General features: G+C 38.1%; 1 protein-coding gene across 6 annotated transcripts in view; it reads left to right on the forward strand.

Moving 5' to 3' along the window:
• The window catches only part of LRRC4C (leucine rich repeat containing 4C), a 1324260-nt gene extending 1306675 nt beyond the window's left edge, over window positions 1–17585 (forward strand). For all 6 annotated transcript variants that reach the window (XM_053560150.1, XM_053560156.1, XM_053560152.1 and 3 more), the window contains one exon: window positions 14956–17585. In XM_053560150.1, the coding sequence (XP_053416125.1) occupies window positions 14998–16920 (1923 nt within the window). In that variant the 5' untranslated portion in view covers window positions 14956–14997 and the 3' untranslated portion in view covers window positions 16921–17585. The remainder of the gene's footprint in view (window positions 1–14955) is intronic.
• The last annotated feature ends 833 nt before the right edge of the window (window positions 17586–18418 follow it).

The raw sequence follows: 18418 nt of genomic DNA on the forward strand, positions 1-18418 counted from the left end.
GTCTGTTTAGTTATGTAAGTAGCTGACAATCTGCAACAATCAATTTTTTTGTTAAGGTCATTTATTCATACTTTTTTTCCTCATTATATTTAATAAGATACATTGAGTATACTAGATATATTAGGTACTCTGGATGTGGTATTTAGGGTATAGCTTACTGCTAGGAAGGAACAGGTTTTATTCCTGAAACCATTGTTTTGAATCACCTATTTACATGCTGATTTTTTAATAATTCACATTTTCATAATATCAATTCACTTACAAGTTTGTGTTTGCTTATATGTAGGGAATAGCAAGAAGTTACTATTGGTCCTCCATTTACCATGTATAGTAACTTGCATACCATTTTTATCTGTACATTGTCTGTTTTTATAAAATTAGCTTATAACTTGATTTCTGACTATGAATTAATTTAAGGAAAATATTCAGTAATTCAATAAGCAAATATTTACTGGATGCCTAGACATGATCCACTTCCTGCCTTTAAGGGACTTCTGATTAAATAGGATGAGCATGTTCCCAGGCATTTGCATTCAAACACAGATTTGATAAGTGCTGTCATTCTGGCTTTACTGACAGTTTGGAGACAGATGAATTAATACCGATCAGGGAGGCCAATGAATTCTTCGTAGAAATAGTTATTGTACAATTGCCTCTGATTTGGTAGAATTTTGATAGAAAAATCAAGGTAAAAGGAAGAAGGAGCAAAGCCCTGAAGAGGAAAAGTAGAGGGAATATTTTTAGAGTTGAGAACAGACTGCAGCCTAGACTGTACTAGAGAACAGTGGGAGACTCGTCTGGAAAAGCAGTATGGCATAGCATCACGGAGCGCCTTGCATGTCACACTAAGGCAGTGGTTTTCAAGAGGACAATTTCACCCCCCAGGGGACATCTGGCAATGTCTGGAGACACTGTAGATTGCCATAACTGAAGGTGCTACTGGCATCTAGTGGGTAGAGGCAGTAAGGGACTTAGGCTTACTTCACGGGCACTGGAGAGCTAGTGGTGGGTTCTTTTTCTTGAACTGTGTGTGATTCTCTAAGTTTCTGTGCATTGTTGCACTAAGTTTGCAAAGTGTTCCTTTAAGAATCTTCCAAGGAAAAAGTATAAAAAGAAAAGATTGATTTTGAAGACTAGGAATAACATGTATTAATCATTCAATGGCCCCTGATTCTGAGCAAGAAGAAAAAAAATGAATTGAGGGGAAAAGACAGTTTTAATACATTGGTAAGGCTTCAGACTCAAAAATATTAATGCAAATGGAGAATGCAGGTATTATTACAAACAGGCATTTTCTAATAATCGGCGCACTCTGATTTCTTTACCTGAAGAGTGAGATGTCAAGCTGTACATGGAGCTTGAGTTCTGAAGTTTTCTTTGGTGGCACATTTCCCTAAAGCAAATGGCTGTCATAAAAATACAAACATACCCTCTTAGCATCCTAAATCTCACCCTAGAATTTAAGAAACATGTCAATCATCTGTATTTCATATTTTCATAAATAATCAAGTTCAAAAAGTGAACATGATCAAAAGGATTCACAAACAGCCTGAAACCTCATGGTAGGCATGCCTAGCTCACCTGCATTGGGACAAGATAAACAAACAGGAATAAAAAAACAGATTAATTTTATTTTTAACTCTGCCAAGTTGTGACTGCATTTCTAGCTCTGATTTTTTGCATGAAGTAGACTTGACTTTTTGTTGCTAAGACGAGGTTGGAGCTGCCAAGTGCCTCCCCCAATCCTTTGTCTATTCTACCTGGCCGCTTTAGACTGTGACAGTAAATTAGGAGATCTTTTCCACACATGGATTTTTAAATAGATAGTTACAATAAGTTTCTGAAACAAGCATGCGGTAATGCAGAGACCCTTCCATTTTAAAAGGCATTTGACTTGCTTACTGTGGGAATTTTCATTCTCTATTGTAAAATAGTCTGGTCCCATAGAGTGACCCAAAAGCTAAGTCAAAATTCCCTAGTTCTAAAGTATATGAAAATGTGAAGAAGCAAATCCTGAAACCAATTTATGCACCCTCCATGTAGACATTTTCAAGGCAAATCGTGTCATTTTAGGCACATACAGCAGAGGGCATTGTTCGGTCAAACATAAGACAGGGCTGCTAGGACTAAGAATGGACCGAAATAGGAAACTTCTGCCCCTTTACTGTCCAGCTTACCCTCGCCCCGAAAACATGGACAGAGAGGAAGGAGATGGTAAAGTGTTCCTTAAACCACTTTGTTGTTCCTAACTCTTCTTTGCTGGGAAGATTTCTACGAAAATAGCTAAGAACTGGGAAGACATCATTCCAGAAATTGATAACTTTCCTTATGATGTGAATGAGGTTTTACCGGTGCTAGGGATCAATTGGTCAGTATAACCTCATATGGGTCCTCGACTGGTTTACAGCCTTGACTGTCTGCAGCCTACTTTTGTCTGCTTCAGCATTCATTCACTTATTTAACAAATGTTTAATGAGTGCTTTTATAGATGAATACTGCTGAATATGGAAGAGAAGTTTCTTCCACTCCATTAAATTAACATTCCACTGAGGTGAGATGGACTGTAAGAAAATGAACATCCAGGTACAAGAGAAAATAGCAAGTGGTGATAAGTACTGTGATGAAAATTAAATATGATCATTTATTAAACTGAATAGAGGGGCTACTTTTTGTTGGGCGATCAAAAAGAACTTTCTGAGAAGAATTTAAAGTGAGTCCTAAATGACAAGAAAAACCAACCATGCAAAAATCAAAGGACTTACACGGCAGGCAGAGGGAATCCTAGTACAAAGGTTCTAAGGGAAGAACAAGCTTGCATCTGAGGAAGGAAGAAATGCCAGGGGCTGAAAAGAGAGGAGGGTGAACAAAAGTTGCAAGATGGGAGAAGTAGGGAGGGTCTGATCATGTCTTGGAGACCACTACAGTTTGCATTTTGTTTTAAAAGAATATGAAGCTAAGAGGAATATTTCAACTGAAGAATGACATGAACGTATTTATATTTTCAAAATTTAGCCTAAATGCTCTGTAAAGAATTAATTGCAGAAAGGCAGCCATACATATAAAAGTAGAGAATCCAGTAAAAGAGTATTTCAGTGGTCCAAGTTAGAAACGAAGGTGACTTCATCTACAAAGAGACAGTGAGGTAAAAGTTGATCCATCCAGGTTACATTTTTGAACTAGAACCAAAAGAATAGTGCTGTGTTTGATAAAAACACAGGAAAAGATATGTCCCAACAGTCTTACAGTTTTGCCTTAAGTAACTGGGTGTGTGATAGTGGCATTTGTGGAGGGGCAGAGGCAGGATTAGCGATTTGCTTTCAGTCTATGCTATGCCATTTAATTCATCTAATCCTCAAAAGTCTATTTATTAATGATGTCGTTATCATCGTTCCCGCTTAGGGAGGTGCAGTTCATTGAGGGCCAGTTTACTAAAGATGGAACAGTTAGTAAAACAGAGCTAATCCCCTATACAAAGCCATTTCACTCTAAATCTGGTTTTGTTCCATGAGGTCTTGCTAATATAGATGGGGCATTCTTCCTAGACTTCAGCAGCATTCCAAGTTAGAGGACTAAAACGCAAAGTGCATGAGTAGTTCTTTGCGTGCAACTTACAGCGTGGACAGGAGCAGCACCGGAGGTCAGAGATGCCTCTTTTCTTGACTTATGCATCACAGTGTTTCCAAAATGATATGCTGCCGCTTTGGGTACACTAATATTTTTTAACATGACCATTTGCAGAAGCTAATTCTGTCCTCATTGGTATTTCGTGCTCTACAGCATTTTAACTATTGCAGATTAATTTGGACCTATACACGTTTCAGTGGTCAGATAATCAGATTGAGGACCAGTTCCATTCAGTTCTGAAGCAACGTTAGGGATGTCAGTTATTAAAGTCACTTACTTTCCCATCAACTGGCCTTCTCTCTCTAATTATTTTAACACACAAGGGCAAAAACTTTCTACAACAATACTCTCATCATTCCCTTCCCTTTCTCAAGTTTCTTCTTAAGTTTCTTTATGGAAATAAATTTAAACTCTTCTTGCAAGCTTGCAATGCCCCTCAATTGACCTAGCTAGTTTAGCTATCTAAATGTTACATTGTAAGCCTTCTGCTTTCATTAAGTTTGCTTTGTTATTCCTATAGAATTTCCATAGTTGACCACTATCCTGCATTGACCACCTCCTTAAGTTGACCTAATTTTTATAGACCAGACATGCACCACATGTATGTGTCAGTACAGTCGGCTGAGTTCCATATGTTGACCAGCTTGTTACGGTCTGGTGGGTGATCAACTTACTTACTGTATTTAGCACTCACCCCTCTGCTTTTATGAATAAGCTTTTACCTCTTCCACACCACTCTGTCTTAATGCAAGTCTCTTTACAACTCACATAAAATCCCAACTACTCTCTTAAAACTCTTTCTGGTTAGCTATGTCTCTATTAATTTCCTACAATTCTTTACAGCATTTAAATATTCATACACTGATTTGCATCAGTATCTAGATACATGTATGTGCTGTTTAATTTTATATATGCATATGTGTCTGTAACTTATAGCTCCAATAAGTTTGTAAAGTTCTAGAAGTAATGGTAAATTTAGTGCTTTCTAATCCTTATTACACTCTTCAGAGCATGGGACCATGTGGGCTGCAGTCACAGGATTTTTTTCCTTATCTGTTTTAATACATAGTTTTCTGTAGTCACTCCTTCTCATTTAATGATACTGTAATGTTGGCACTTCTGAACATTAAGCATGTATCGTCTTCTGCTATAAGCCAGGTAAGTCTTCTATAAAAATAAACATGGAGAACCAGGTTTTTTTTCTGCCTTAAATCTCCGTTTTTAAAATTCCAATATTTTCTAGACACGTTGCAAAGATACTGTGTTTAACCAAACAGCTGCCTGTAGATTTGACAGGTTGAGTCCCTGGGTTACAACCATTTAAATGTTATAGCATTTCCGTTACAATTACCTAGTGGGTCAGCCCTGGGCATGTTTACAAAATTTTTCTTTGTCCTGAAATCTGCAGAACTACATATTCCTTCATAAGGGGTGGAGAAAGCTTAACAGGTTTGCCAGAGTGGATTTAAAATGGAGGAAAATAAAGTAAATTGGTTATATTTGTAAAATAAATTTGATTTGAAGAGGTGAGTTATCTTTGGTAACTCATTATCTTTGGTAATGTTATTTAATTTGTTGTTTTTCTTTTTCCTGCATATTCTAGCATTGTTTAAAACCCAGAGATATCCAGACAAATGTTTGTGTAACAGAAAAATATCTTACCATGGTGGGGAATGAGCTTTGGCAACTTCCTTGTAAGAAAATTCTGTTGCCTTACCTTAATTTGCTTTCTTCGGATGGTTTCAGATTTATAATGGTCTAAGAAAATAAGAAATCAGAATATTTCCATTGTCTTATTTGTTATTTTCTTTGTTATTGGCAAGGGGAAAGGGGAGAGAGATTGAGAGGAGAGAGAAGAATATAAATGTATTCGGATAGCTTTAATCACATGTACCCAGAAAAAAAATTACATGTTCATAGTGTAAGGAATTATCTTACATAATGAGAACGTCCAGAGGAAAAATAGTTACAGGGTACATGGGGTTCATTAATTCAACTGCTTGTCCAAAACATCAAAGATGTAAATTCTTTCCATAGTTCAATTTTTTCCTTCTTTGTCATTATCAGCTTTGCCTTCAGGCTGCCTCCCCTCTTGGCCACAAGATGGCTGCAGCAGCTCTCAGCATCTTACACTCCCAACAACATCTGGAATTAATTCTTTGGCATGTTTTTCTTCTTATTAGTGGGAGAAAAACAATACACAGGACCCTCAGCTAATATTTCCTCAGATCTCATTGGCCTAATTGTGTCACATGTCTGGGCATAACTAGTCTCTGGAGATAGGAGTATCACTACTAGGGTTTGCTTAAACAAGAGCTCAGCAAGCTACAGTCTGTAAGTCGATCTACCACCTATTTTGGGGTGCTCTGTAGACAATGAGGGATTTTGAATTTTTAAATGATTAGTGAAAAAAATATTTTGAAACACATAACAATCATATGAAATTCAAATTTCTGTTCCCATAAATAGTATTATTGGAGCACAGCCACAACTATTTGTTTACCTTTTCTCAACAGTGGCAGAACTGAATAGTTGCAAGTAGAGACCATGTGGTCTTCAAAGCCTAAAATACTATCCTATCTGGCCTTTTATGGAAAAAGTTTTCATACTCCTAGGTTAACTCAAATTCTCTTTACTTTTCTTTTTTTTTTTTTTTTGGATTTATTAGTTAATTCTGAAGAACTTTTTTTTTTTTTATTGTTGGGGATTCATTGAGGGTACAATAAGCCAGGTTACACTGATTGCAATTGTTAGGTAAAGTCCCTCTTGCAATCATGTCTTGCCCCCAGAAAGTGTGACACACACCAAGGCCCCACCCCCCTCCCTCCTTCCCTCTTTCTGTTTCCCCCCCATAACCATAATTGTCATTAATTGTCCTCATATCAAAATTGAGTACATAGGATTCATGCTTCTCCATTCTTGTCATGATTTACTAAGAATAATGTCTTCCACGTCCATCCAGGTTAATACGAAGGATGTAAAGTCTCCATTTTTTTAATGGCTGAATAGTATTCCATGGTATACATATACCACAGCTTGTTAATCCATTCCTGGGTTGGTGGGCATTTAGGTTGTTTCCACATTTTGGCGATTGTAAATTGAGCTGCAATAAACAGTCTAGTATAAGTATCCTTATGATAAAAGGATTTCTTTCCTTCTGGGTAGATGCCCAGTAATGGGATTGCAGGATCAAATGGGAGGTCTAGCTTGAATGCTTTGAGGTTTCTCCATATTTCCTTCCAGAAAGGTTGTACTAGTTTGCAGTCCCACCAGCAGTTTAAAAGTGTTCCCTTCTCTCCACATCCACGCCAGCATCTGCAGTTTTGAGATTTTGTGATGTGGGCCATTCTCACTGGGGTTAGATGATATCTCAGGGTTGTTTTGATTTGCATTTCTCTAATATATAGTGATGATGAACATTTTTTCATGTGTTTGTTAGCCATTCGTCTGTCATCTTTAGAGAAAGTTCTATTCATGTCTCTTGCCCATTGATATATGGGATTGTTGGCTTTTTTCATGTGAATTCATTTGAGTTCTCTATAGATCCTAGTTATCAAGCTTTTGTGTGATTGAAAATATGCAAATATCCTTTCCCATTGTGTAGGTTGTCTCTTTGCTTTGGTTATTGTCTCCTTAGCTGTACAGAAGCTTTTCAGTTTAATGAAGTCCCATTTGTTTATTTTTGTTGTTGTTGCAATTGCCATGGCAGTCTTCTTCATGAAGTCTTTCCCCAGGCCAATATCTTCCAGTGTTTTTCCTATGCTTTCTTGGAGGATTTTTATTGTTTCATGCCTTAAATTTAAGTCCTTTATCCATCTTGAATCAATTTTTGTGAATGGGGAAAGGTGTGGGTCCAGTTTCAGTCTTTTACATGTAGACATCCAGTTCTCCCAACACCATTTATTGAATAGGGAGTCTTTCCCCCAAGGTATGTTCTTGTTTGGTTTATCAAAGATTAGGTGGTTGTAAAATGTTAGTTTCATTTCTTGGTTTTCAATTCGATTCCAAGTGTCTATGTCTCTGTTTTTGTGCCAGTACCATGCTGTCTTGAGCACTATGGCTTTGTAGTACAGACTAAAATCTGGTATGCTGATGCCCCCAGCTTTATTTTTGTTACAGAGAACTACCTTAGCTATACGGGGTTTTTTCCGGTTCCATACAAAATGCAGAATCATTTTTTCCAAATCTTGAAAGTACCATGTTGGTATTTTGATAGGAATGGCATTGAATAGGTAGATTGCTTTGGGAAGTATAGACATTTTAACAATGTTGATTCTTCCCATCCATGAGCATGGTATGTTCTTCCATTTGTTAATATCCTCTGCTATTTCCTTTCTGAGGATTTCATAGTTTTCTTTATAGAGGTCCTTCACCTCCTTCGTTAGGTATATTCCTAGGTGTTTCATTTTCTTTGAAACTATGGTGAAGGGAGTTGTGTCCTTAATTAGCTTCTCATCTTGACTGTTATTGGTGTATACAAAGGCTACTGACTTGTGGACATTGATTTTATATCCTGAAACATTACTGTATTTTTTGATGACTTCTAGGAGTCTTGTGGTTGAGTCTTTGGGGTTCTCTAAGTATAAGATCATGTCGTCAGCAAAGAGGGAGGGTTTGACCTCCTCTGCTCCCATTTGGATTCCCTTTATTTCCTTGTCTTGCCTAATTGTATTGGCTAGAACTTCCAGCACTACGTTGAATAGTAAAGGTGACAGAGGACAACCTTGTCTGGTTCCAGTTCTAAGAGGAAAAGCTTTTAGTTTTACTCCATTCAGTAAAATATTGGCTGTGGGTTTGTCATAGATAGTTTCAATCAGTTTTAGAAATGTGCCACCTATGCCTACACTCTTCAGTGTTCTAATTAGAAAAGATGCTGGATTTTATCAAATGCTTTTTCTGCATCTATTGAGAGGATCATGTGATCTTTATTTTTGCCTCTGTTAATATGGTGGATAACGTTTATAGACTTGCGTATGTTGAACCAGCCTTGCATCCCTGGGATGAAGCCTACTTGATCATGATGAATGACTTTTTTGATGATGAGCTGTAATCTATTGACTAGGATTTTGTTGAGAATTTTTGTGTCTATATTCATGAGTGAGATGGGTCTGAAATTCTCCTTTTTGTTTGGGTCTTTTCCTGGTTTTGGTATCAGGGTGATGTTTGCTTCATACAATGTGTTGGGGAAGATTCCTTCTTCCTCAATTTTTTGGAATAATTTCTGCAGTACAGGAATAAGATCTTCCTTGAAGGTTTGATAGAATTCTGGAGTGAAGCCATCTGGACCAGGGCATTTTTTGGTTGGAAGGTTTTTTATTGTTTCTTTGATCTCAGTGCTTGAAATTGGTCTGTTCAGGAGCTCTATTTCTTCCTGGCTGAGTCTAGGGAGAAGGTGTGATTCCAAATATTGATCCATTTTTTTCACATTGTCAAATTTCTGGGCATAGAGTTTCTGGTAGTATTCAGAGATGATCTCTTGTATCTCTGTGGGATCAGTTGTTATTTGCCCTTTATCATTTCTGATTGAGGTTACTAGAGATTTTACTTTTCTATTCCTCGTTAGTCTGGCCAATGGTTTATCTATTTTATCTCTTTACTTTTCAATGCTAGGTCATCCTCTCTTAAAGCAAGATAATATAGTATTTTCCTTTTTTTATTTTTTTGTTTGTTCTGTGGATAAGAGTGAATTTTCCTAACAAATTTTTTTTTTGGTAAAGAGCAAGGAGGTAGGAGGTTGGGCAGGCAGTAACATATATTTTTTTGTTTTGGAGTGGGGAACAGATACATTATCCAAACACATTTTAAATGAATAATATACTTTGAGTTTTGCAAAAATTCAATTTCCAAAATATCACTGATACAACCTATTCATAAGGTAGGGGGCTTAGTTTAGACTCTGCTATGGTAGGCACAACCTAACAAATGTTTGTGAGGGATGCAATGAAGATTATGTCAGAATTTAAATGGAAGTTCCATTTTAGGATGGCTTTTCAATGTGGAAATCTGATTAGGATTATGTAAGAATTATGAGGTAACAACCCATGATTGGGGGAAACAGCAAGGTGACACAAGAGATTCATCGAGTCTCAACACAGATAGCTATTGAGGTGTTACATCAAAGAGTTGATGGATCTTTGGGGAAGTCCTTGTAAAGGTCAATGGCATCATTTATTTCAGCAAGAGAGTCCCAGAAGAGGAAAGAGATGCTAAAAAAGGCAGCAGAACAGCAAAGTCATGTTGATGTAATAAGTGTGGTTGGGGTTTCAGGGTCCAGGCTGGAGCTAAGTGGTTTTGGTTCACTTTATTGGGATGTGAGTGTGTTGGGGGAACTGGATTCTTCTTTCTCCTACCTCACTTTCAAGAACTACTTCTAAGCCAGCCTTTCTAGTGATGATACTGTGCTTAATAGAGCCTGTCAATTGCCTCCTTCACCTACAGTTGCTCCTGTGCCTCACATTGCACAGGTCCTTAGTGCACTGAGGGATGGGTAGGGAGGGAAGGAAGGTCTATTGACAAATTCAGCTATCCTCTGGGATGAGGTTAAAAGTATTACAGTTTAATTCTAAACCCACACAAATCCATTTGTAAATAAATGCTGTCAGATGGCATGGTAATGGATAGTGCATACTTTTCAACTGATTTTCTTTTGATGTGATAAAAACATAAAAGAGATGTTGAAGTGTGTGGGGCTTTTGATGTAACACAATTTAGATTTTAAAGTAGAAAGGCTATTATTGATAGTAGTTGGGTCAATTCAATTCACACACCAAGCATTATTTGTTGGAGGTTGTAAGTTAACTTGGAACTGGCTATAATTCACAAATCATTACTTATGACTGATTTATAGGAAATCTCATTAATTGCAATAGCACTAAGATCTTGAAGAAAGCAAGAAGTAGAAAATAAAAACTAGACTGGGCATTTGAAAAAGGAGAGACGCATATATCCTGTAATTAAAAGCAATATATTAGGTTTGCATGTTTTACATATGGTGTGTTCCAGATCATGCCAGTTATTTGTTAACCACAACTTTGAATAAGAGATGTTATTATTTTTTTCTACCTTATAGAAGAGGAAGAATGAAGTGTTCCTTCATTTTATTTTTATCTCAAATATTTATTCTGTGTTACTTGTTATGAACTAGTAACTTTACATATGCATTAGTATGTGTAAGTAACAGTCCCAACAAAGGCCTTTAGAGTAGATAACACTGGTGTTCACAGATGGGAAAATGAAGAAAGTACAGAGAAGTAAAGTAACTTTTCCAAGTTTAAGGTCACTGAGTTTCAAGCAGAAACATGAACTCTGGAAGTGTCCCATTACAGCCTTCTCTCTTAACCACTAGACATGTCTGTCTTTACTATATCATATTAAAAAATAATAGAAAGAAAAGGGGAAAGAGGATGAGGGGGGTGATTGGCAGGTTCTCACCTAAGGTGCACAATGTCAGGTATTCAGCGTGCCCCCTTGGTGAAAGGCTCAGCTACAACTTGAACTTTACCTTAGGAACAAAAACAGTGTAATCTAAACCTTTGTATACTCATGTTAATCTGAAATTAAAAAAAAAAAAGACTCTAAAAGAACATACAGACAAAAAATAGTAGGAAATAGCAGAGCAAGGAATTATCTACATTCTGTGCCAGTTATATCAACGTGTGTTGCCAGCAACCCCAGAATTTGAAGTAGGGTCTTGGTGTGGGGGATAGGAACAGGAATGGAGGAGTAGGGCCCTGAAACTCCAACCCTAAAGACGTTAATTGACTTGTGCATCAGGAATTGTATATGCTATTTTTAAACATGTCTAAAAACCTTGAGAAATGTGTTGCAGGGATATCCATAAAACTACATTAAATCGCTCAAATAAGAAATCTCCAATGGAGATTCTTGTGATCACTAGAAATTTAGATAGATTTCTGTTGACACTGGAATTTGAAAAGGTTTATTTAAGGCTATGCTTAAATTTACAATGAAAGTTTACTTTTACTGTGATGCAGAGTATGAAGCCTACTCTAAGCCCATTGTTGTCACCATACAAGGATGGGGTAGATATGAAACATATGAACAGGATTCATTGATGAGCTGGGCCCTGCTGCTCTGGGATGAATTGTTTTAAAGTATAGGTTTTGTTATTATTCAGGAATCATAATGCTGATCAGGAGTTGACTGCATTGAATAAATAGATTTTTATTCATAGCTTTCTAGTGGAGGGGGCATGACACAGCATTCAGGGGCAACCCTGGGAAGCAACAAGTTCAATCAGGAGGTAGAAGTGAGAGGAAATGCATAAAAAAGCTTTTATTTGGGTTTTAAGGGAAGATGGAGGTGAGCAGGCTGATGATTAGGTAGCTGGAATAATTTTGTCAGGCTCTGGGACGTAGGGGCTGTCCCATGTTGCCAGTACCTAAACCTGGAGGGAGGAGGACCTGGGACAGTGGTCAGAGTGTAAGAGCCCTGTGAGAATCTGGTAATGGGGGTGGCTTGAGTATGAGTTTTGGGTTAGCTGACTTGTAAAGAAAGTCATGCTTATAGGCAAGTCCTTTACTATGTATGATTCTAAGAATAGTAGAAAGGGAGGCTGCCACGGGCATTCTCTCCAGGATCAGCAAGGCCCCAGATGTCAAAACATCAGGAAATACAGAAAATAAAAAGGCATGATTAATACATTAGAACATATTGTGATAGATGAGGTCAATTAAGTTCATGAACTCATCCTAGAAAAAGTGCTACAAACCCCATTGCTGAACATGACTACAATCACCTCTGAATTGCTCCCTTTGGGAAGCTATGCACCGACACCAGCACCTAGTCCACACTTCAGAGCCATTTTGGAACTCTTTTTCTAGAATGACCATCAGAGCTGTCATTGTACAGTTGAACAATTAAGTTCAAATCTCATCCTAGAAAAAGTGCTTTGAAAGGTGGACTTGATGCTGGCATCGGTCCATTAGCTTCCCAGGGGAGTACTTCAAAGGTGACCATAGTGATGTTCAGCAATGAGGTATGTGGCACTTTTTCTAGGATGAGTTCTTAAACTTAACTGTCTGACTTCATATGCAAAGACTTGTAATTATATATTTACTTTTTTGCACATTTTCACCATCATTTTATTTAGTGCTTTGCCTACAAGGATGTCAGATATTGGCAGTAGGCAGTAGGCTAAGAGGAGACTATCAGAAATGGCCTCTATTCTCAGAGTTTGCAAGCTAATGGAGGAAACAGGTCCAGAAGCAAAGAATCACAATACCCCATGGTGTGCAAAGTTACCAAGAGCTGTGTCAGTTCTGAGGAAGGAAGCAAGGTGGTTAGCCTGGGAAGGACAGGTAAAGAAGTGTTAACTTAGAACCTGCTAGTCAAGTTTCTCTGCCACTGCAGTGGAGACAAAAATGAGCCTCTGAAGCCAAAAAGCAATCAAGCACTTTAAACATCACCTTCCTGCAATCAGGGTTCCTTTCGGTGGGTTCATGACTGTGGATATATATTTAAGAGTTGCTAATGACACTGCTTTTCCTGAAGAGCGCATCTTTTGTTGATGGAACAAAACCTTTTCTCCATCTTGTGCATGCTCTGTAAATGGAACTATTCATCACTGTGGACCTCACCACCAGCAGGAGGGTTATTTCCCAAAGAAGAGACAGCCCTTCTTCCTCAAGCCCTCTGGGGGTGGAGAAGGAAGCGTTACCCTGGAAACTGGATCGCTCTCTTGCATTGGCTTCTCTCCAAGGCTCACTTGGAACAACTGGGAGATCTTCCTCATTATCCTTTTTGCCACTGGTTTCTTCCGTAGTTCTTCTTTCTCCAGTATCAGCCCAACATTACCATTTTTCATAACAAATCTTATGTTAGCATTCCTTTCTAAAAACAAGATGTTGCCTGCTCTTGAGAGGAGAGAAAGTGGAGGCTCTTGAGTTTGATATAACCAGCTCTTAACAGTCTAGCCCTGATCTAATCCCAGCTCCCTTTCCCACTCTGTCTTCCGGGCCTTCCATTCTTCTGCAGTAGGGAACATTTTGCTGTTCCTGGTTGTTCTTGCATTTTTCATGTGTCCTTAAAGGATCAGATTGATCCTTTTGCTAAAATTCCCTTCTTTCCTTTCTTTAGTAACTCCTACAAAACCTAGATTAGATGACCCTCCTCTTGGGAAACAAGCCCCATTCTCAATTTCCCAGTGCAGCTTAAGTTGCTCTGATGATAGTGCTCTTGTGCCAATGTGGTATTGTCTTGTAGCAATGAACATATGTCATTGTAAGTAATCTATTTACCTATCTGTCTCTCAGGGGTAAGAATTATATTCTTCATTTTTATATATCCAATATTTAGCAAAATGTTTGGCTAAGAACAACTACAAAACAATAATAATAATAATATCTAACATTTATTGAGTTCTGACAATGTGAGAGGCATTATTCTACGTCTTTTTGTCTGTAATAACCCATTTTACCCTCACAATAGCCCTAAGGGGTGTGTAATATTATCATTCTCATTTTTCAGGTTAGGAGAGTGGGTTGAGTAATAAAAAGAATGAGTAACTTGCCCAAAGTGACACATGATAAGTACTAAATTAGTGCCTTTTTGAATTGAAATGTAGTGAGCCCCTCTCCCCCTCGCATTTTTATTTCCAAGAGGTTCATAGTAGAGACACTGTTTACTGAGATGAGAACTTGGGGTGAAGTTATCACAGAGGTGCCCAGTCCACAATAAGCCAGTTGAGTGGGGGCATATACTGGGTAACAGCACAAGCTCATTTGGAAGTCCTTTATGTGCTAGAAGAAATGCAGAAAGTGATTTTTTATTTTCCTTCCAACAAATAGTCTTAAAAACAGTAAAATTAAGGACACAAGACATAACAGTACTGTCATAGTATTTTTTTCTATGATTGAAAATAATCTTTCATTGGAAATGATTTAACTTACAAAAGAGCTTTTAATTTGTTGGATATATCCACACAATCCTATTTTCTAAACTTTCCCAATCTGGTTTGGACATTGAAACAATGGTGGAGTTTATCAAATATGTCTTCATGCATTAGGGTCACACTAGACTGGTAAACACCATGTTAGTAAGGGCCCTTGACTTCAGTGATATGCTCTGTGATTATACATCTGGTGGAATGTAGGCTATGATGGCTCCTAAATTTGGACCATAGGAACATTTTCCCATCGATATGAGCCATATAGCTTAACAAGGGATATATTATTTATTTGTTTGTTTATCTGTTTATTTTTTAGTCTGAGAAATGATGACTTTAGATTAATACACTAAATCGCTAACATTTCTGCAGAAAGATATTTGGAGTAGATCTAATTATCTTTTCTTGTTCTTATTGTTTTGCAGACTGTTTGAACTCCAGAAGGACCAACACCAGATAAATTATGAATGTTGAACAAGATGACCTTACATCCACAGCAGATAATGATAGGTCCTAGGTTTAACAGGGCCCTATTTGACCCCCTGCTTGTGGTGCTGCTGGCTCTTCAGCTTCTGGTGGTGGCTGGTTTGGTGCGGGCTCAGACCTGCCCTTCTGTGTGCTCCTGCAGCAACCAGTTCAGCAAGGTGATTTGCGTTCGCAAGAACCTGCGTGAGGTTCCAGATGGCATCTCCACCAACACACGGCTGCTGAACCTTCATGAGAACCAAATCCAGATCATCAAAGTGAACAGCTTCAAGCACTTGAGGCACCTGGAAATCCTACAGTTGAGTAGGAACCATATTAGAACCATTGAAATTGGGGCCTTCAATGGTCTGGCCAACCTCAACACTCTGGAACTCTTTGACAATCGTCTTACTACCATCCCAAATGGGGCTTTTGTATATTTGTCTAAACTGAAGGAGCTCTGGTTGCGAAATAACCCCATTGAGAGCATCCCTTCTTATGCTTTCAACAGGATTCCTTCTTTGCGCCGATTAGACTTGGGGGAATTGAAAAGACTTTCATACATCTCAGAAGGTGCCTTTGAAGGTCTGTCCAACTTGAGGTATTTGAACCTTGCCATGTGCAACCTCCGGGAAATCCCTAACCTCACACCACTCATAAAACTAGATGAGTTAGATCTTTCTGGGAATCATTTATCTGCCATTAGGCCTGGTTCTTTCCAGGGGTTGATGCACCTTCAAAAACTGTGGATGATACAGTCCCAGATTCAAGTGATTGAAAGAAATGCCTTTGATAACCTTCAATCACTAGTGGAGATCAACCTGGCACACAACAATCTAACGTTACTGCCTCATGACCTCTTCACACCCCTGCACCATCTAGAGCGGATACACTTACATCACAACCCTTGGAACTGTAACTGTGACATACTGTGGCTCAGCTGGTGGATAAAAGACATGGCTCCCTCCAATACAGCTTGTTGTGCCCGGTGTAACACTCCTCCCAATCTAAAAGGGAGGTACATTGGGGAGCTTGACCAGAATTACTTCACATGCTATGCCCCAGTGATCGTGGAGCCCCCTGCAGACCTCAATGTCACTGAAGGCATGGCAGCTGAGCTGAAATGTCGGGCCTCCACATCACTGACGTCTGTATCTTGGATTACTCCAAATGGAACAATTATGACGCATGGGGCATACAAAGTGCGGATAGCTGTGCTCAGCGATGGTACGTTAAACTTCACGAATGTAACCGTGCAAGATACAGGCATGTACACATGTATGGTGAGTAATTCCGTTGGAAACACTACTGCTTCAGCCACCCTGAATGTTACTGCAGCAACCACTACTCCCTTCTCTTACTTTTCAACCGTAACAGTAGAGACTATGGAACCTTCTCAGGATGAGGCGCGGACCACAGATAACAATGTGGGTCCCACTCCAGTGATCGACTGGGAGACCACCAACGTGACCACCTCTCTTATGCCACAGAGCACAAGGTCCACAGAAAAGACATTCACCATCCCAGTGACTGATATAAATAGTGGGATCCCAGGAATCGATGAGGTCATGAAGACGACCAAAATCATCATTGGGTGTTTTGTGGCCATCACACTCATGGCAGCAGTGATGCTGGTAATCTTCTACAAGATGAGGAAGCAGCACCATCGGCAAAACCATCATGCCCCAACAAGGACTGTTGAAATCATTAATGTGGATGATGAGATTGCAGGGGACACACCTATGGAGAGCCACCTGCCCATGCCTGCTATTGAGCATGAGCACCTGAATCATTATAACTCTTACAAATCTCCCTTCAACCACACAACAACCGTTAACACAATAAATTCAATACACAGTTCAGTGCATGAACCGTTATTGATCCGAATGAACTCTAAAGACAATGTACAAGAGACTCAAATCTAAAACAGAGTTACAGAAAAACAATAAAAAAAAGACAGTTTATTAAAAATGACACAAATGACTGGGCTAAATCTACTGTTTCAAAAAAGTGTCTTTACAAAAAAAACAAAAAAGAAAAGAAATTTATTTATTAAAAATTCTATTGTGATCTAAAGCAGACAAAATTATGTGTATTCCTCAGAACCTGTTTTTGCTGCACTATTTTCCCACATCTCGTCTCTCCCTTCCCCGATTGCCATATTTTTCATAGGAGATCTCAATTCCCTAAAGAACTGGTCTAGGAAAATTTTGTAAGAATTCTGTTATACTTTGAGATTTTTATGGTGACTACTAGTGGTGAGATCCAGTCTATTTTGTCTCTCTTTTATTAATTTTTTTTCTTTTTCCCTCATACTCTTATGAAGTAGTCCAATGGGGAATGCAATATTAGAAATAGATTTTTAAGAGAGAACGAGGGAAAAAAATGCAAGATCTTATATTTTTCATGCAATGATCTGTTCTGTATTTATGAGGAGGACCATTCTATGGAGAAGAAAACAAAAAAAGCAAACACAGATTAATTTACATATGAGCATCTATAAAACCCATGACTTTTAAACAACTCTAGAACCAGAATTTGTAGTTTGAAAGCTAAAAATAAGATTATAAATAAAATATTGTTGGTTTTTCTGTACTTGGACACAACTTATTTATAGTATGGTTCAAATGTGAGAAACTTGAAGGTAATTAGATTCCTACTTCCTAAGAAAAAATACTACAGTATTCTTTAGTCAGAACATCCATCTCTACATGGTCCTATTTGACTAGATGATTTGAGTTTTAGATGTGTATTCAAGGATGCTGTGGTATTTTTCCTTCTTCTTAGGGTTACCCTTGGTAGAATGCTCAGGTTCAAGAATAATAATTTTGTGAAGTAAATTTAATTCCATTTGAAAGAAAGTTTCAGTATAATTTATTCTCTCTCTCCGAAATAAAATTTCATTGGCTAGATGGAAATATGTCCACAAGAGATGAAAGTATTTTAAGTTATTTGGAGTTGAAAAAGAATGTTTGTGCTGAGTGTTAACAAATTCAGTTTGATTCAATGATAGTTAATAATGACCTACGATGTGCTAAACACTTACTTTAGTATTGTGGGTATGCAACTGACAAGTCTTGGTTCCCCTCCTTGAATCATTCCCAATCTATATGAAAAATTATTAAGGAAATAATCTCAGTTTTTCACTGGTTGCCAGCTCCCATTACACTGGTAGGTGGAAAGCTGTGAATTGGGATCTTAAACTTCCAAATTTTAGGTTATTGCTATTATGGAAAACCTCCTATATTAACGATTTCTTCCATCCTTCTGCAAGAGGTGCCTATCTTTTTCTAAATGCAGATTGCACATCTTTAAAGAAGTGTGGGGTTGTAGATCTGCTCTGAAGGATGGATTCATATCTGGAAATGGCCATGCTAATACAGTAGTAATTCAGTAAAAGTACTTTCTAAGAAACTGGGGACA

Source organism: Nycticebus coucang, chromosome 14 (genome assembly GCF_027406575.1).
Source record: "Nycticebus coucang isolate mNycCou1 chromosome 14, mNycCou1.pri, whole genome shotgun sequence".
Taxonomy (NCBI): domain Eukaryota; kingdom Metazoa; phylum Chordata; class Mammalia; order Primates; family Lorisidae; genus Nycticebus; species Nycticebus coucang.